The sequence below is a fragment of the Mustelus asterias genome, chromosome 4, assembly GCF_964213995.1.
Source record: "Mustelus asterias chromosome 4, sMusAst1.hap1.1, whole genome shotgun sequence".
NCBI classification, from domain to species: Eukaryota; Metazoa; Chordata; class Chondrichthyes; order Carcharhiniformes; family Triakidae; genus Mustelus; species Mustelus asterias.
Genome location: NC_135804.1, coordinates 4,000,535 through 4,020,931, shown reverse-complemented (window position 1 = coordinate 4,020,931; position 20,397 = coordinate 4,000,535). Strand labels below are relative to the sequence as shown.

Genomic DNA, 20,397 nt, shown 5'->3' with positions numbered 1-20,397 from the left:
ACAGACTTACAGTTTAATCAGTTTAACATTGACTTAACTCCAGATACCCAATCTTTTGACCAAATTTTGATTTGATTTGATTTGATTTATTATTGTCACATGTATTGGTATACAGTGAAAATTATTGTTTCTTGTGTGCTATACAGACAAAACATACCGTTCATAGAGAAGTAAATGAGAGAGTACAGAATGTAGTGTTACAGTCAGAGCTAGCGTGTCGAGAAAGATCAGCCTAATGCGAGGTAAGTCCATTCAAAAGTCTGACGGCAGCAGGGAAGAAGCTGTTCTTGAGTCGGTTGGTACGTGACCTCAGACTTTTGTATCTTTTTCCCGAAGGAAGAAGGTGGAAGAGAGAATGTCCGGGGTGCATGAGGTCCTTGATTATGCTGAGCTGAGCTGGTTAAGAATCATTTCAACCCCCGACCTTCAAATCATTATGTTGAGGTACAAATTTCACTCAGCAGTCCGGAGGGACAGTCTTCGGGGCCAGGTTGGGGGGGGCTGTTAGAGCATTGCCAATTGGCCCAGGTTTAGGAGAAATGTTGAGGGACTGTTTGGTCTGTGGCACAAACAGCCTGATTATAGAAAAGAAGTTGTTGGCAGAGACAAAAATCTCTCTGGAAAAAGCTGTGGAACTGGCCCAAAGGTGCAGAAGAGGGTGCAAGCGAATTGCAAGATGTGTCAAACGAGGTAAATGGCTTGTGTTGAGAAATAGCTGTTGCGTAGGCCAACGCGGATGCAAGGACTGAAGATTCCAATAAAGGGAATACAGCATCGAGAGCAGAAGCTTGTTATTGGTGCGGAGGAGATTACTCCCAAGAAACCTACCGATGTGTGTTTCTGATGCATTAAAAGGGTCAATTATAAGCTTGGTGCGATGTGAGACTGGCAGGACAGAATGTGCAAAAAAACCACAATGGCTAGTTTAACTCCTGTGAAAATACTGGCTGAGGGGCCCGACAAGAGTTTGCCATTTGTTTCACCCTGACCTGATTTTTTCATTCCCAGGCGGACCTGGTTTGGAGTTAGGCCGTTCTACAAGAGTTCGGAAGTCACTCAATCATTAAACTTACAAAACGTTGTCATGGTGTTTTTTCTTTGAAATTTGTTATTTATGTTAACGATATTTTTTCAGGAGTTGTGGTTGCGGGGGGGGGGGGGGGGGGAGGAGTATGGTGGCATGGCCCCTTTAAGGGGGCATTCCCCGAGGGCTACTTAGCCAAGCTCTATGGAATGTCAATGTTGAAAGCTGAGCCAATCAAGTGGGATGGCTCATATCTCGGGTCGAGAAGGATCAGCAGTTGGAGACAGGGAGGAGTAATGTACAGTCGCATAGTTATTCTGTTGGACCCTATCTTTATATATCATTATTCACTGATTTAGCAATGAAGCTTTTGTGTTCTGAAGCCTGATCGCATCGCCATTGATTTATTACAACCCCACGTTTCTTTTACAAGTTATCTTAATCCTCCTGCCAATGCAAACCATTTTTTTCTTCCTTACTCTCTCTCTACTCTTCACTATTTTGAACACCACCCCCTCTTAACCTTCTCTGCTCTAAACAGAAGAATCACAACTTAGAGTCATAGAGTCAGAGAGGTTTACAGCATGGAAACAGGCCCTTCGGCCCAACTTGTCCATGCCGCCCCTTTTTTTAAACCCCTAAGCTAATCCCAATTGCCTGCGTATGGCCCACATCCCTCTGTACCCATCTTACTCATGTAACTGTCTGAATGCTTTTTAAAAGACCACCCTCCTAACTGCTGACCACCCAACTACCCTCCACCCTCTGACCAATGGACTAAATCCCCATCCCCAACTGCCATCCACATCCCAGCCATCTGACTGAACCCCCCAACTACTCAACTATCTCCAAACCCCTGACCACCTGACTAGCCAATCCCCCCAACCCCCTGACTACAACTCAACCACCTCAAGCCCACTCGACCCCCCCCCCCCCCTCTTCCCCCCCGACACCAACACACCCTCCCAACCACCCAATTACCCACCCTTCTGGGGACTCAGGTTCCAATCCCGCCACGGCAGATGGTGAAATTTGAATTCAATAAAAAATATCTGGAATTAAGAATCTACTGATGACCATGAAACCATTGTCGATTGTCGGAAAAACCCATCTGGTTCACAAATGTCCTTTAGGGAAGGAAATCTGCCGTCCTTACCCAGTCTGGCCTACATGTGACTCCAGAGCCACAGCAATGTGGTTGACTCTCAACTGTCCTTGGGCAACTAGGGATGGATAATAAATGCTGGACAGCCAGCGACGCCCATGTCCCATGAATGAATTTTAAAAAAGAATAAAACAAAGATGAGACACAGTTTAATTCATCATCCAAAAGACAGCACCCACAACAATGCAGTGCACCCTTAGTACTACATGGAAGGGAGTTTGAGCTATAGTTTTCATGGCACAGATTTGACAATGAACAAGGGGAGTTTCCCCAGTTTCCTGGCTGATATTTACCCCTCATCCAACCTCATTAAAATAGAAACATAGAAACTAGAAGCAGGAGTAGGCCATTCGGCCCTTCAAGCCTGCTCCACCATTCATTTTGATAATGGTTGATCATTGAATTCAATATCCTGATCCTCCCCTTCCCGCCATATCCCTTGATCCCTTTAGCCCCAAGAGCTATATCTAATTTCTTCTTGAAATCAGACAATGTTTTGGTCTCAACTACATTCTGTGGTAGTGAATTCCACACATTCACCACCCTCTGGGTGAAGAAATTTCTCCTCACCTCAGTTCTAAAAGGTTTACCCCTTATCCTCAAACTATGACCCCTAGTTTTGGACTCCCCCACCATCGGGAACATTCTTTCTGAATCCACCCCATCTAACCCTGTTAGAATTTTATAAGTTTCTATGAGATCCCCTCTCACTCTTCTAAACTCCAGTCAATATAATCCTAACCGACTTAGTCTCTCTTCATATGACGGACCTGCCACCCCAGGAATCAGCCTGGTACTCCCTCTATAGCAAGGACATCGTCACTGTACTCCCTCTATAGCAAGGACATCGTTCCTCAGATAAGGACACCGCAACGGCACACAATACTCCAGATGTGGCCTCACCAATGCCCTATACAATTGCAGCAAAACATCCCTATCCCTGTACTCAATTCCTCTTGCAATGAATGCCAACATACCATTTGCCTTCTTTACTGCCTGCTGTACCTGTGCGCTTACTTTCAGCGACTGATGCACGAGGACTCCAAGGTCTCGTTGAGTACCCACTTCTCTCAATTTACACCCATTCAAGTAATAATCTGTCTTCCTATTAAATCTGTTCATTTGAATGTTTGCTGTTGTGGGATCTTGCAGTGCACAAATTGATTGTTAATTTTTCGTCAAAAAAAATTTCATTGGCCAACAAAAACGCTATTGGGGCAACCGTGATGGGCACAATGGGCGGCACGGTGGCACAGTGGTTAGCACTGCTGCCTCACAGCGCCAGGGACCCAGGTTCGATTCCCGGCTTGGGTCACTGTCTGTGCGGAGTCCGCACATTCTCCCCGTGTCTGCGTGGGTTTCTTCCGGGTGCTCCAGTTTCCTCCCACGGTCCGAAAGATGTGCAGTTTAGGTACATTGACCATGATAAATTCTCCCTCAGTGTACCCGAACCGGTGCTGGAATGTGGCGACTAGGGGATTTTCACAGTAACTTCATTGCAGTGTTAATGTAAGCCTACTTGTGACAATAATAAATAAACTTTAAACTTTAAACCATGAGGTCATAAAAGGCACGATATAAAAATATGAGTTCCTCCTTTTCTGCGGCCGGGGATAGATGTATTCAGAGATCAGAGGTATGGGGGGTTTGTGGGGTGAGGGGGTGTGGGGGGGGGGGGGGGGAGGGGCTAGGAGGGCTGATTGTAAACTCCTCAAAAATAAGGATGGGGATTCCCAGATCCCAGTGAAGTTTGTTGCTGGAATCTCAGTCACGACACGTTACCCAAAATTGCTGTCCAAAGAGGGAAGAGAGTGTGTCTTATATATGTCTGCGTGTTATAATCAGAGAAATGCGGTAATTTATCGCTCTGTTTGTTTCTGATGTATGTTTCTGGTGTGATAAATTGAATTTAACATTTAGCGAGGAGTTCTAAAATATTTTCCCAGGTTTCTCCCCATTGATTAAGCCGGTTCTGTTAGTTATCAGCAGACTCCATACTTTGGTCAGAGAGAGAGAGAGTGGTGTCCACACAGACTGCAGCAAGCCAGGCAGAATAAGGAAGTTTCATACCAGGAAGTAGCCCAGCCGTGTAGTTACCGAACAGCAGAGAGAGAGCTGCACTGGGCCGACCCAGGATACAGGAAACGTTATCTGTGCGAGAAAAAAACTAGACATGGAGATTAATTTCTTGTTCCTGAAATCCAAACGGGGCATCCTGAAGATTGCAGAGATGGTGAGTGTATCCAAACGGAGTGTTTAAAATGGGCACTGTCTTCCTGAGGACTGTGTGTGTCTGGCTGTACACTCCAGCTCTTGGCTCAATGTCAGATGGTGCAGTTACTGGATTGAAGGATGTCGGTGCCTGGGTTTGAGTGCTGATCATTCCCTGCAGATGTGCAGAGTAATTCACAATTATTCACTTGTGGGATGTGTGTGTCGTTGGCAAGGCCAACGTTTACTGCCTGTCCCTCATTAGTTTTACTTTCGAATAGCTTCACCACTGCTTCTTCTGTAACTACCTCAGCTGCCTCCACAGCTGTTTCTGACCGGGGCTCTCCATTTCCACGGGTATTTCCAGCTGTCAGACCTTTGAAGCAGTCTTTGGCTTCTCTCTTTTCATCTGTTGCTTCTATTTAATGATCCCAACCAATCCTGGCAATGACCTCAGCCACTGAACACTCTAAAACACCTAGTGAAGAGGAACCTTGTATCAGTCCCATCTCATTAATGCCATCTGAGGGTTCTCCACGGTGGCACAGTGGTTAGCACTGCTGCCTCACAGCGCCAGAGGCCCGGGTTCGATTCCCGTCTTGGGTGACTGTGTGGAGTTTGCACATTCTCCTCATGTCTGCGTGGGTTTCCTGCGGGTGCTCTGGTTTCCTCCCATTGTCCAAAGATGTGTGGGTTAGGTTGATTGGCCATGCTAAATTGACCCTAGTGTCAGGGAGATTAACAGGGGAAATGTGTGGTGTTACAGGAGTAGGGGCTGGGTGGGATTGTGGTCGGTGCAGACTTGATGGGCCAAATGGCCTCCTTTTGCATTGTAGGGATTCTATGAATATTTATGAATACTTCTGGACATTTGCTTACTCGAAGTACAGGTCTGTCTGAGTGTGCTGGCCTCCTGTGTTTGAGCCTGTGTGTGACCCTTCCTAACAGCACTGTTACCTCATGGACTGCTGCGGTACAAGAAGGTTCAGCCCCCCCTTCCTAAGGGCAATTGATTAAAAATGGGCAATAAATGCTGGCCAAGCCAGCGATGATCCACATTCTCTGAAAGAACTTCAAACATTGTCTTTGAGAAAGGGATGGTGAACCAACTTGTTCTGTAGGGACACCCACACTGCTGTGAGGGAGGGAGTTGATTTGAGTTGTTGTCTCCCCTTGAGTGTTGTTGGAGTTGCACTCATCCAGGCAAAGAGACAATTTTCCATCAAACTCCTGACTTGTGTCTTGCAGATATTGGACAGACCATAAGACATAGGAGTAGAATTAGGCCACTCGGCCCATCGAGTCTGCTCCGCCATTCAATCATGGCTGATATTTTTCTCATCCCCATTCTCCTGCCTTTTCCCCATAACCCCTGATCCCCTTATTAATCAAGAACCTATCTATCTCTGTCTTAAAGACACTCAATGACCTGGCCTCCACAGCCTTCTGCGGCAAAGAGTTCCACAGATTCACCACTCTCTGGCTGAAGAAATTCCTCCTCATCTCTGTTTTAAAAGATCGTCCCTTTAGCCTGAGGTTGTGCCTCTGGTTCTAGTTTTTCCTACTAGTGGAAACATCCTCTCCACATCCACTCTATCCAGGCCTCGCAGTATCCTGTAAGTTTCAGTAAGATCCCCCCTCATCCTTCTAAACTCCAACGAGTACAGACCCAGCGTCCTCAACAGTTCAGGCTTTGGGGGGGTCAGGAGGTGAATTAGTTGCTGTAGAATTCCTAGCCTTTGATCTGCTCTTGTAGCGACAGTATTTATGTGGCTTGTCCAGTTCAGTTTCAGGTCAATGGTAACCCCCAGGATGTTCATATCGGGGGATTCAGTGACAGTAATGCTACTGAACATCAAAAGGAGGTGATTATATTTCTCTTGGAGATGGTCATTGCCTGGCACTTGTCTGGCGTGAATGTTATTTTCCACTTGTCAGCCCAAGCCTAGACATTGTCCAGGTCTCACTGCAATTGGACTTCGACTGCTTCAGTATCTGAGGAATAATAGCTGACCTGTTCAGGAGTAAATTGAACATAAAGTACTAACAAGTTCTACAAACACAACATTGAATTCTTGATTCTGAGTGAATGAGGTCTGTTTTTTACCCATTTGCAGGTTGTGTCTTTTGTGGCTTTTGTTTCCTTTGCTGCTTCCGCCTCAGGAGTATTCATAGCTGTTCCGCTCATGGAGATACTCATCACGCTGGCCTTCTACCTCTTGTATCTGCTCAAACTCGACTCCAAAATGACCTTATTGTTCTGGCCACTGATGGTAAGTAAAATCAAGTGAATATTATGGGCTGGGACATTGAACAATTTATCACAGGGGTACCCAGTGTAATGGCAGTGAATCCCTGCAGTGCAGAAGGAGCCATTCAGCCCATCGGGTCTGCACCAACTCTCCAATAGAGCATCCCACCCAAGCCCTATCCCCACAGCCCCATGTATTTACCCCACTAATCCCCCTAACTTACACATTTTGGGACACTCAGGGGAAATTTAGCATGGCCATTCCATCTAACCTGCACATCTTTGGACTGTGGGAGGAAACCGGAGCACCCGGAGGAAACCCACGCAGACACGGGGAGAATGTGCAAAGTCCACACAGACAGTCACCCAAGCCAGGAATCGAACCGGGGTCCCTGGTGCTGTGAGACAGCAGTGTTGACCCTCTCCTCACCCACTCCTCCTCCCTTATTGTTTTGAATGTATTCACTAAGCGTTGGGGCGGCACGGTGGCACAGTGGTGAGCACTGTTGCCTTACAACGCCAGGATCCAGATGGGTTTGATTCCCAGCTTGTCTGGAGTTTGCACATTCTCCCTGTGCCTGCGTGGGTTTCCTCCGGGTACTCCGGTTTCCTCCCACGGTCCAAAAGATGTGCGGGTTAGGTTGATTGGCCATGCCAAATTGACCCTAGTATCAGGGGGATTAGCAGGGTAAATATATGGGGTTACAGGGATAGGGCCTCGATGGGATTGTGGTCAATGCAGACTCGATGGGCCGAATGGCCTTCCTCTGCACTGTAGCGATTCTATGATTCTACCAAGAGAGTGCTGCACAGTCAGAGATGCCATCTTTCAGAGGAGATGTTAAACCGAGGCCCCAAATGCACTCCTCATGGGGTAAAAGATCCCACGGACACTATTTTGAAGAGCTGCAGGGGAGTTCTTCCTGGTGTCCTGCCTTATATTTATCCCTCAGTCAACAGAGCCCTGCAAATCTTTTCTGCGAATGATCCAATCCCCTTCTGCAAGGCAAGGTTGAACTTGCCTCTACCGGCCTCCCAGGAACCGCACTCCAGATCCTAACCACTTGCTCCTAACAAGTGGGTAAAATCTTGTCACCATTGTTTCTGATATCGGTGCCCTCTGCTTCCCGATCCTTTCACCAATGGGGAGAATTTCTCCCAGTCTACCTCTTGTGGTTTATCTGAGCTGTATTTTCTCTGGAACAGTGTAGAGGGAGCTTTACTCTGTATCTAATCCCGTGCTGTACCTGTCCTGGGAGTGTTTGATGGGGGCAGTGTAGAGGGAACTTTACTCTGTATCTAACCCCGTGCTGTACCTGTCCTGGGAGTGTTTGATGGGGACAGTGTAGAGGGAGCTTTACTCTGTATCTAACCCCGTGCTGTACCTGTCCTGGGAGTGTTTGATGGGGACAGTGAAGAGGGAGCTTTACTCTGTATCTAACCCCGTGCTGTACCTATCCTGGGAGTGTTTGATGGGGGACAGTGTAGAGGGAGCTTTACTCTGTATCTAACCCCGTGCTGTACCTGTCCTGGGAGTGTTTGATGGGGACAGTGAAGAGGGAGCTTTACTCTGTATCTAACCCCGTGCTGTACCTGTCCAGGGAGTGTTTGATGGGGACAGTGTAGAGGGAGCTTTACTCTGTATCTAACCCCGTGCTGTACCTGTCCTTGGAGTGTTTGATGGGGACAGTGAAGAGGGAGCTTTACTCTGTATCTAACCCCGTGCTGTACCTGTCCAGGGAGTGTTTGATGGGGACAGTGTAGAGGGAACTTTACTCTGTATCTAACCCCATGCTGTACCTGTCCTGGAAGTGTTTGATGGGGACAGTATGGAGACAGTGTATTTTGTTGGTGAAGTAATTTTAATTGAAATGTTATTGTGTTCCAGGATGGTGTAAATTCTGTGTTTGCTGCGTTAATATTGCTGATTGTCTGCATCGCTGCTGTCGTGAGCAGGATCACTTCTGGTGTCATAACAGGATCGGTAAGTGATGGTCAGATAACCTCAGTAAATGGTGTGAGACTGGACCTGGGCCCTGCTATATGGCCCTACTGTAACCAGACCCTGCATCCACTATAACTGGAGCCGGCTGGATCCAGCTGTAACTGGACCCTTACCACAATACAGGAAGGGTGTGATTGCATTGGAAAGGGTGCAGAGGAGATTCTCTGAATCACAGAATCCCACCACCCCCATCGTCCCACCGCACCCCACCCCATCCCCTGGCAGGGAGTCTCTGTAGCGGAGTAAACCCCTGTGAATTACTCCCATTCTCATTCCCAATTGTCCTGCACACTAACATCACCTCGCTCCGGTCATCCCACTCTCGGGTATCAGATACTACTGGGCTCCAATCATTTCCCACTCTGGGATGCGAAGACCTCAGTTTCCAGTGACACTCCAGTCAATGCCCAGGGAGTGTTTATCTTTTATTCATTTTCCGGGATGTGGATGTCGCTGACTAGGCCAGCAGGTGGGCCCCTTTCTCCAGTCCATGAGGTGTAGGTACACCGACAGTGCTGTTAGGGAGGGAGTTCCAGGATTTTTGACCCTGCGACAGTGAAGGATGTTTCCTAGTCAGGGTGGTGAGTGGCTTGGAGGGGAACCTTCAGGTGGTGGTGTTCCCAGGTATCTGCTGCACTTGTCCTTCTAGATGGAAGTGGTCGTGGGTTTGGAAGGTGCTGCCTAAGCAGCCTTGATGAGTTGCTGCAGTGCATCTTGTAGATGGTACACACGGCTGCCACTGTGTGTTGGTGGTGGAGGGAGGGGATGTTTTAGGTGGTGGATAAGGTGTCAATCAAGCCAGGCTGTTCCTCTGAATTGAGGACATTGAGGCTGATTATAACAGCGAACATTCGTTCGCCCATCATAGAATCATAGAAACCATACAATCCCAACAGTGCAGAAGGAGGCCATTTGGCCCATCGAGTGCACCAACTTCAATCCCACCAGGCCCTATCTCTGTAAACCCACATATTTGCCCCACTAATCCCTCTAACCTACGCATCCCGGGACACTAAGGATCAATTTAGCACGGCCAATGCATCTAACCTGCACACCTTTGGACTGTGGGTGGAGCACCCGGAGGAAACCCACGCAGACACAGGGAGAATGTGCAAACTCCTCACAGATAGTGACCCGAGGCCGGAATCGAACCAGGGTCCCTGGCGCTGTGAAGCAGCAGTGCTAACCGCTGTGCCGCCTCTATCAATCTGTGGGCGTGCGTGTGGCCCTAATGCTGACCTCAAGCCAGGGTCAATATTCACACCAGTCAGTGAGAGTCGGAACCCAACACATGCTGGTGTACAAAATCCCTGGAGCACACTGCAACTCACCAGGTGTTTATGGGTGAGATTAGACGGGATATTCAACCATGAGAAAGCATCGCGACCCATCCTGATTCACTCAAATTCACTTCCCAGTAAGTGTAAAAACTTGCCCGACTATCCCTCTCCCTAAAGCAAAGGGATTAAGGTGAATTATAGCTGCTCTGCTGAGAGTAGGTACCCACAGCATGTGGAGCAGGTTTGGATCGCTGCTGGTGTGTGTAGCTGAATATTGCACAGGTTACCCAGTGCAATAACGCACTGAGCCATCAAGGGGGAAATGGAGGGGTCACCTGTGGATCTCCATGGGATCAGCACCCCAGGGGCAGGAAGTCCCACCAGTCGAGAGCTGCTGGCCTCAGGGAGACGGAGGCTGCTGACAGAGCAACACTAACTTGGAGGCCCCGGATCGCAGACTGGCCTAGGCCAGAGATAAGTGACAGCAGGAGGGGTTTCTCGGGGGTGGGGGAGCAGCAGCAAGGGGAGGGTGGGGTGGCTCTCCCCCCCAACTTCCTGATGCTGCTCAGGCACTGAGTGCCTTTGAACAAGGTACCCTCACCACGGGACACCACAAGCAACCTGAACCATTTGCACGGCATGTCCGTCTGGGCGGCAGACACATCGGGTGCTGGGTTAATTGCCCCGGTGGCTAGAAGACTACTTCAAAGAAGGCATTGGTTGGCCTGTAAGGTCCTCAATTGGTGGCAGGGCAGGAAGGCTGTTCATGGGTCTTTTAACCTCGAGTATGATTGGGTTGGAGGTAATGGCCGAGTGGTATTATCGCGAGACTATTAATCCAGAAACACAGCTAATGTTCTGAGGACCCGGGTTCGAATCCCGCAACGGCAGATTTGAATTCAATAAAAAAATAATTGGAATTAAGAATCTAACGATGACCATGAGACCATTGTCGGGAAAACCCATCTGGTTCACTAATGTCCTTTTGGGAAGGAAATCTGCTGTCCTTACCCAGTCTGGCCGACATGCGACTCCAGTGCCACAGCAATGTGGTTGACTCTCAACTGCCCTCCAAGGGCAACTAGGGATGGGCAATAAATGCTGGCCAGCCAGTGACATCCTTGTCCCACGAATGAATAAAAAAGATGGTGAAATTCCCATCACACCCCAACCACCCCCCCCGCCCCCACTTCCATCCTGCCCTCTCCATCTCCAAACACATCACAGGAAAGATCTCCCCACCACCTAGAAACAGACCATTCAGTCGAATCACTTCATGTTGATGTTTATCCTCTCGGGAGTAAATAATTGCAGTAAGCCACCCTGTTTCCCAGATTCCTTTCACTCATTTCCTTTCTCCACCTCTCCAGTCTAATCTCGAAAGTTGATCAGAGTTTCTGCATCACCCATTAACCCTGGAATTGATTCTCACAGTCTCTTAACTCACTGGGTGAAGCATCTTCCCCCACCCGCTCCCGTCTCATCCTCTGTCCACAGACACTTTTTTTTTGGCAGAAGGAGGCCATTCAACACATCATGTCTACACTGACTATCCGAAAGAGCATCTTACCCAGGCCCAAACCCCTCACCCTGTCCCCTTAACCCCACGCATTTATCCTGGCCAATCCACCTAACCCACACATCTTTCAGACTGTGGGAGGAAACCGGAGCACCCGGAGGAAACCCACGCAGACATGGGGAGAACGTGCAGACTCCATACAGACAGTGACCCAAGCCAGGAATTGAACCCGGATCCCTGGCGCTGTGAGGCAGCAGTGCTAACCACTGGGCCACCTTTGCTTTGACCCTTCACCTACTGGGTAATTTTTAAATTCATTCATCACGTCACCTCACAACCTGCATTCTCCCCATTAACTTCCAAGGGGTGGGCACGGTGGCACAGTGGTTAGCACTGCTTCCTCACAGCACCAGGGACCCGGGTTCGATTCCCGGCTTGGGTGACTGCCTGTGCGGAGTCTGCACATTCTTCCTGTGTCTGCGTGGGTTTCCTTCGGGTGCTCCGGTTTCCTCCCACAGTCTGAAAGACGTGCTGGTTAGGGTGCATTGGCCATGCTAAATTCTCCCTCGGTGTACCCGAACAGGTGCCGGAGTGTGGCGACTAGGGGATTTTCACAGTAACTTCATTGCAGTGTTAATGTAAGCCTACTTGTGACACTAATAAGTAAACTTAACTAAGAAAATATTTTCCCAGAGTTGAGTGTGTAATTAAGGATGGATACTAACTCTTCCCTGTCTAACCTCCAGGTCTTTGGTTTTGGAGCTGCCGCTCTTTATATCACTGATGCTTACGTCATGTGTAGTCTCATAACACTGAATCAACGCAAAGTTCCCAGCAAGTAACGCCATGGAAACCAGTCTCTGTGACTGGATTGGGCCCTCAGGATGTCAGTCTGACCCAGCCCACAATGGATTCACAGCTTCAGTTCTGGCCCTCTCGGCCTATCAGCATCTTGCACTCCTAGAGCCACTCGTGCTGTTCACTCAGACCCATCCGCACCTCACACCAAGCTGCCAGGACTCGGGGTAGCGGAGGATAGCCGTGCCGATTCAGGGATTTTACTGTAACGCTGTTCACCTTCTCACCACTCACTGGGGAAATCCCTTCCTCCTGAATTCTCTTCTACATCCATTAGTGGCTCACTTTAATTTGTGAGCACCCCTAATATTGGACTCCCCCCACCCCATCCCCCATCCGCCCCCCCCCCGACCCATAACAGGCGTGACACAGTGGTTAGCACTGCGCCAAGGATCTGGGTTCGAGTCCCGGCTTGGGTCACTGTCTGTGTGGAGGTTGCACGTTCTCCCCGTGTCTGCATGGATTTCCTCCGGGTGCTCCGGTTTCCTCCCACACTCCAAAGATGTGCTGATTAGGGTGCATTGGCCGTGCTAAATTCTGCCTCAGTGTTACCCGAACAGGCGCCGGAGTGTGGCGACTAGGGCATTTTCACAGTAACTTCATTGCAGTGTTAATGTAAGCCTACCTGTGACAATAATAAAATAAAACTTAAACTTAAAAAGACATTTTCTTCACATCGACCCAGTTTCAAGATGTTGTCTTCATGATTCTGCCAGAGATAATTAGCAGAGGAAACCCTCTGAAACATGTTAATGTCACATTGCCTCACATAGCGAATGAAAGGAATTCTTCGCCCAGCCATGTTGGTAATCGCCTTCCAGATGCTGCCAGACTTGCTGAACTTTTGCACCGCCCCCGTTCTGGTTTCAGATTCCAGCATCCGCAGTATTTTGCTTATTTTTATGCTGGTTGCGTGGATATTTGTTGAAGTTATTCAAAGTACGGTCCCTTTACAGAATGCACAGATTAAGCATCTTAATGTGATGTGGAGATGCCGGCGTTGGACTGGAGTGGGCACAGTAAGAAGTCTCACAACACCAGGTTAAAGTCCAACAGGTTTATTTGGTAGCACGAGCTTTCGGAGCACTGCCCCTTCATCAGGTGAGCGGCGAGTTTAACCTGGTGTTGTGAGACTTCTTTCTGTAATGCGCAAACTGGTTAACAATCGTTGCCGTCGCTTCCACGAGGAACTGTGATGGATTTTCTGATGTGTTTCTGAATGTTTTGGACGTCCGCCATGTTTCTCCTTTAATTAAAAAAAAGAACTTCGAAAGAAAAGCTTTTGTTATTTTATTCTGTATTTGAAGAAAGAAGGATTTGCATTTCTATAGCACCTGTCAAAGCCTCCGGTTCTCAAAGCACTTCACAATCAGTGAAATGCTTTCGCAGCATTGCCGCTGCTACATTGACGAAAACAGAGCCGCCGATTGCATGCACAGCAAGATCCCACAAATCAATGTGAAAATGAGCGGATCGGTGGGCGGGATCTTCTGTGCCCCACCCCCGTGGCGGTGGAGGAGGCCCGCCATTGGCCAGCAGTGGGATCTTCCAGTCCCGCCACTGTCAATGGGGTTTCCCATTGTTCACACCCTCTGCCACTGGGGAACCACAATGGGGGGGCGGGGGGGGTTTGCAGTCAGTGGCACCAGAAGGTCCGTCAGCGGGAATGCCCAGAAAACCCACCTGTTTGCGTGATGCTGGCTGAGGGGTGAATAGTGTCCAGAATGTGGCAGAGGCCATCCCTGCTCATCTGCAAAATAGTGACCACGGGATCCTTTCTGTCCGCCCACGGGAGTTTAACATCTCACCTGAAAGCTGCCCACTCGCACAGTTCAACATTCTCCCAGCAACACAGCGGAAGTGTTGGCCTGGATTGCGTGCCCAGGTCTCGGGAGCCGGGCACGAGACCCCCACAGCCACCTGGGTGTTACCCACTGAGGCCCGTCTGACACCTTATTAAAATATTCCCTTAATTTTTACCCTCATTTGACTGCAATCCCTCTCTATTCGCCATGGAGTGCACATGTGCAGGTCTCTGATGCTGCACATGCACATTAGCAGTAACAGGGGCCTGACAGACAAGGAGAGAGCTGTCAGGCCCCTGCTCGTGCAGGCAGCTTGAAGCAGTTCCCCCCGCAGTCACGAGGACGCATAGCCCAACATGCAGCCCCCGCTGACCTCCCCCCACCCCCCACCCCCCTCCCCCGCCGGCCAGACCAATCGCCGACCCCCTCCCTCCCCAATCGATCACAGCGCTACTGCCCTCCCCCCATGATCACTGCAGAGTGGCAGCGAGCCCCCTCTCCCTTCCCCCCCCCCCCCCCCCCCCCCCACCCACTGATCGCTGCAGAGTGGCAGCGAGCCCCCTCCCTCCATTAGCCTCATCCCCACTGGCCCCTTCCCCATTGGCCCTGCCCCCTGGCACTGCCCAGAGGGCATTGCCCAGGTGCCAGTCTGGCACTGCCCAAGGGACATCCTCCTCGCTGGGGGCCTCGGTGGCCTCCGGTTCCACCGGCGAGGCCAAGGTGATTGCTTCCCATTCATGGGGGGGCATGTCTGTTCCTTGCTGGTGAGAACCTTTCCCAGCGAGGTCATAAAGGGGGGTGAGCCCGGACAACTGAGCGCCGGGATTGATAATGACACTGAAATGCTTATATCAATAAATTTGAATAAATTAACTTGCCTCTCGCCCATTTCCAGTGAGAGGCTGACTGCGCTGGAATTCCTATCTTCATAAAATGGCGCCGGTCGCGAAACCCATCGCCAATCACGCTAATCGCTCTATGTTCTACTTTATGACCACATCGCGCCCGAAAATTGGCATCACGCGATGGCCACGGTTTGAAGATTCTGCCCTCTTTCTCATGTCATTTCACTCTTCTTAGGCAGTCTCTCAGGATTCAGGATGATTTGCCTCCGCTCTGAAATGGCCGATGTGTCCAGTGTGTGAGGTGTAGACTCTGTCACACACTGGGCAGCTACTGCTTTAAGGCTGCAGTAGATGAGGTATTTGGAGGTTCCTGCACTCCCTCCAACACCCCGACTTCTCCTCCACATATTCCCAGAGAAGTATCACTACCTTCCCGAATGAACCTTCTCCATTTGGGTTGATCGCAAGCCAGGTCCTTGGGATGTTTGACCTCTTCAGGGTTGCTTTGAGGACATCTCCAAAGTGTTTCCAGGGTCCTCCTGGGAGTCTCCTGTGTGACTGAGTTCTGAATAGAGCAGGGGAATGGCGTCAGGCAGATGAACAACATGTCCTGTCCAGTGAAGCTGGTTTTGAGTGGTTAGCGGTTCAATGCTGGGCTTGTTGGCCTGGGAGAGGACACTGTTATTGGACCGCTTTTCTTGCCATCGGATTTGGAGGCCCCACTGATGGTATTACAGTGCTTTGAAGTGTTTTGACATTCCTGCTGGAGGTTGTCCAAGTTTCCAAAACATATAGGAGAACAGTAGTCCCTGCTGCCTAGTGTACTGTGTCGGGTTTGAGATCCTGGTCTTTAAATTTCAGTAAGCGAAGGTTAACAGATCACAGAATCACAGATCACAGAATCACACATTACTTCAGTGCAGAAGAGGCCCTTCGGCCCATAGAGTCTGCACTGATGCACGAAACGCCCTGATCTGTCCACCTAATCCACTTGCCAGCACTTGGCCCATAGCCTTGAATGTTCATAGAGAAATCATAGAAACCCTACAGTGCAGAAGGAGGCCATTCAGCCCATCGAGTCTGCACCGACCACAATCCCACCCAGGCCCTACCCCCACATATTTACCCACTAATCCCTCTAACCTACGCATCTCAGGACTCTAAGGAGCAATTTTTAACCTGGCCAATCAACCTAACCCGCACATCTTTGGACTGTGGGAGGAAACCGGAGCACCCGGAGGAAACCCACGCAGACACGGGGAGAATGTGCAAACTCCACACAGACAGTGACCCGAGCCGGGAATCGAACCCGGGACCCTGGAGCTGTGAAGCAGCAGTGCTAACCACTGTGCTACCGTGCCATGCCAAGTACTCATCCAGGTACATCTTAAAGGATGTGAGGCATCCCGCCTCCACCACCCTCCCAGGCAGCGCATTCCAACTGAGTAAAAATGTTTTTCCTCAAATCCCCCCTAAATCTCCCACCCCTCACTTTTAACTTGTATCCCCTCGTAACTGATCATTAATATATTTCAGGAGAAACAAGGGTCCCAATATTGACCCCTAGGAAACACCACTACAAGCCTTCCTCCAGCCCAAAAAATATCCATTGACCTTTACTCTCTGCTTCCTATTATTCAGTTAGTTTTGTATCCATTTTGCTATCTGTATCATTTATTCTATGAGCTATAACTTTTGTCACAAGTCTGTTGTGTGGCATTGTATCAAATGCCTTCTGAAAGTCCAAGTACACCACATCAACAGCATTACCCTCATTAACCCTCTCAGTTACCTCCTCAAAAATCTCCACATTTATGCCAAAATAGAAAAATTATTGATATCATTGAAATGAGTTGTAGCGATTGGGGTTCAGCTACATTGATGGTACCAAAACCAGGTGATATGCAACGGTTATGTGAGGATTATAGAAAAGTCAATGTGGTTACAAAGGCAGATTCATATCCTATTCCTTGGTTGAAAGACAGTATTGAAAAGGTGGGACAAGGAAATTTCATTACCACATTTGACTTACTTACAGGATATCGGCAAGTACCTTTATCAGAAAGGGCAAAGGAAGTTTTGGCTATTGTGACACCAAACAGTCTGTATCAGTTTTTTGCCATTTGCAATGCAAAGTGCATCAGCAACATTCCAAAGACGAATCAACAATGTCATTTCTGGAGTAAATAATTGTGCAGTGTACCTGAAAAATCAGGTGGTTTTCAGTCAGATGTGGAAGGGATATTTGGAACATTTAAAGGGATTGCTTGTTCGATTACAGGAGCCGGGCTTGGTGGTAAACTTGGCTTCAAGTGAATTTGCGAAAGCACGAGTCACGTTCTTAGGCCACAGGACTGGACATAGACACGGAATGTGAAAGTGAAAGTTATTGGGGAGTTCCCCATACCGCCAACAAGAAGAGAAATGCTGAGATTCCTGAGCATGAGTGGTTTCTACAGGAAATTTGTGCCAAATTTTAGCAGCGTGGTTGCTCCACTGACCGAACTGCTGAAAAAGCACAGGAAATTTCAGTGAACACCAGGAGGTGTTTGACAATCTGAAAACTGTGTTAATCACCGCACCAGTTTTGGCGACACTGGATTATGCAAAGCAATTCAAGGTGGCCACTTATGCGAGTGGTGTGGACGTTGGTGCGATACTGTTACAAGAAACGATGAAAGGATAGAAAGACCAGTTGGTTATTTTTCCAGAAAACTAATTAGTCATCAAAATAAATAATCGACCATTGAGGAGGAGATATTGAGTTTGGTATTGGCATTGCAACATTTTAACATTTATCTTGCCAGCAATTTATCAGAGACAATTGTTTACACTGAGCATAATCCATTGAAGTTTCTTGTGAAGTTTTAAGATAAAAATGCAAGACTGTTCAGATGGGGCTTATTGTTACAGCCGCTTAATTTGAACATCATACATGTGGCACAAAGAGAGAACGTGACTGTAGATACTTTATCATGATTATGACATGTAAAAGGATGGAATGTTCAATGTTGGAAAAGAAAGACTGAATTGAATTAGACTACTAGTTAAATTTACATGCTTAAATGTAATACAATTTATACTTTATAGAGTACTAATAGTGTGAAAAAAAACTAGAGACTTTAGAAAAATAAAGCCATCTTTTCCCATTGTTGGTTAGTTTCTTAAGGGGGAGGTGTGATGATAGCGCTGCAATTGATATGGAAATATATATTTTCATGATTGAGGGAATTTCTGAATTCAGCTTTATGCTACAGGAATATAGGTCGGACTCTGGGAGAGCAGTAGAATTACTCATTTTAGCCTTGCAAGTGGTTATGTTAAGTAGAGCTGCTGGACTTTTGTTTACTTACGTTATCCTGTGATTTTGGACTAAAATGATTGACGGGTCATATAATGATGTGGTTAATGTGCAGGGAGTAACTGCTTTTGCAGAAGGCAGTTTAGTTTGCAGCTGAAGCCTGGTTAAAGTTAGAAGGATTTTGCAGGCTTCTCAAACTCTATATCACCCTGAGAAACTTCAAGACTGTCTACACTCATTATAGCAAGTATATTCATGGCTGCTAACTATTTTTAAGTGGCTTTTAAGTCAATAAGAGGAATGTTGCTAATTTGGAACTGAAACAGAAGTTAGAAATTAAAGTTGCTTCCTTTCATTTTTAAATATCGGTCAACTGTTAAGAGTTAAGCTGCTTCATTGGTTAGCATTATAGATAAACTGTGTTGTTAAATAAAATTAGTTTTACTATAAAAGATCCCTAATTTGTCAGTGGAATTATTCCTCATGGAAATATCCTATCCTCACATTTATGCCAAAATAGAAAAATTGTTGGTGTCTAGTCTGACGTTCTAATGTAATTTGGGGTCTGGCCCAGCACCCTAACACCACCCAGAAAAGAGATCTACTGCAAACCAAAATCTTTGGGGATACAACATGGAAATCAGCTCCATACTGTTACATCCCGGGAGAGAGCCAAACAATGTGGAATCACCACATCAAAATCAGTCAAAGGACTATCCATCGTATATCTCAATGATCATTTATTTTCTTCATGAACTGTAAAAAAACCTTTAACTCTATCCTTGTATCCTATCATCTGTACTAGTGTGTGTGTGGAAGAGAGGAGGACAGGGATTGAATGTGATATATGAATGTGGGTTACAACTCATCTAATGTTCTTAAATGGAAGTAGGGTCAATAAACCTACCTCGTAGTTTGGTTTAAGCTCAGAAACCCTGTCTGATGAATTCTTTATAATCTGAAAGTGTAAATAGTGTATTGACAAATCACATTGCCTTGAAATTCACAAAATACCCTGTTCGTGAATCACAGAATCCTACAGTGCAGAAGAGGCCATTCAGCCCATCGAGGCTGCACCGATGCATGAAAGGCCCTGACCTGCCCACCTAATCCCACTCGCCAGCACTTGGCCCATAGCCTTGAATGTTATGGTGTGCCAGGTACTCATCCAGGTACTTTTTAAAGGATGTGAGGCATCCCGCCCCCACCACCCTCCCAGGCAGCGCATTCCAGACCGTCACTACCCTCCGGGTGAAAATGTTTTTCCTCACATCACCCCTAAACTCCCACCCCTCACTTTTAACTTGTGCCTCTTTGTAACTGACCCTTCAACTAAGGGGAACAGCTGCTCCCTATCCACCCTGTCCATGCCCCTCATAATCTTGAACACCTCAATCAGGTCGCCCCTCAGTCTTCTCTGCTCCAGAGAAAACAACCCAAGCCTATCCAATCTCTCTTTATAACTTAAATGCTCCGTCCCCGGCAGCGTCCTGGTGAATTTCCTCTGCACCCCCTCCAGTGCGTTCACGTCCTTCCTATAATGTGGTGACCAGAACTGCACACAGTGCTCCAGCTGTGGCCTCACCAAAGTTCTATACAACTCCATCGTGACCTCTCTGCTTTTGTAATCGATTGATAAAGGCGAGTGTGCCAAATGTCTTTTTCACCACCCTATTTACCTGCCTTTCCGCCTTCCGAGATCAATGGACAAACACACAAAGATCCCTTTGTTCTTCGGAACTTCCCAGTATCAGACCTTCCATAGTATACTTCCCTGTCAAATTACTCCTCCCAAAGTGCATCACCTCACACTTTTCAGGGTTAAATTCCATCTGCCACTTATCCGCCCATTTGACCATCTTGTCTATATCTTCCTGTAGCCCAAGACACTCAACCTCACTGTTAACCATCAGGCCAATCCTTGTGTCATCTCTGTATCTGCTGCAGTCAGACCTGGAGTGATAAATTGGGGGAGACAATTCTTATCCCTCATCGCATGGTTGTAACAACAGATACTGGCTTATCTTAGAAGGAGAGAGTGAAGAGGTTGGGTCTATCCACATGTAGGGTTCAGAAGAATGAGAGGTGATCATACTGAAACATATACAATCGGGTGGATACTGGGAAGATATT

At 47.8% G+C, this 20,397-nt stretch overlaps 1 protein-coding gene across 1 annotated transcript; it reads left to right on the top strand.

Moving 5' to 3' along the window:
- The first annotated feature begins 4,197 nt into the window (after positions 1-4,197).
- On the top strand, positions 4,198-13,583 carry LOC144492462 (CKLF-like MARVEL transmembrane domain-containing protein 3). Its single transcript, XM_078210513.1, has 4 exons — positions 4,198-4,422; positions 6,518-6,673; positions 8,540-8,635; positions 12,202-13,583. Exons 1-4 carry the CDS (start codon positions 4,363-4,365, stop codon positions 12,295-12,297), a joined length of 408 nt encoding a protein of 135 aa, XP_078066639.1. The 5' UTR covers positions 4,198-4,362; the 3' UTR covers positions 12,298-13,583.
- Positions 13,584-20,397: the final 6,814 nt, after the last annotated feature.

Excerpts from the sequence above, each read along its gene's own strand:
- LOC144492462 (XM_078210513.1), top strand. The coding sequence starts at position 4,363 with ATGGAGATTAATTTCTTGTTCCTGAAATCCAAACGGGGCATCCTGAAG. Across the intron at positions 6,674-8,539 it reads TATTGTTCTGGCCACTGATG|GATGGTGTAAATTCTGTGTT; the intron begins GTAAGTAAAATC and ends ATTGTGTTCCAG. Across the intron at positions 8,636-12,201 it reads CTGGTGTCATAACAGGATCG|GTCTTTGGTTTTGGAGCTGC; the intron begins GTAAGTGATGGT and ends TCTAACCTCCAG.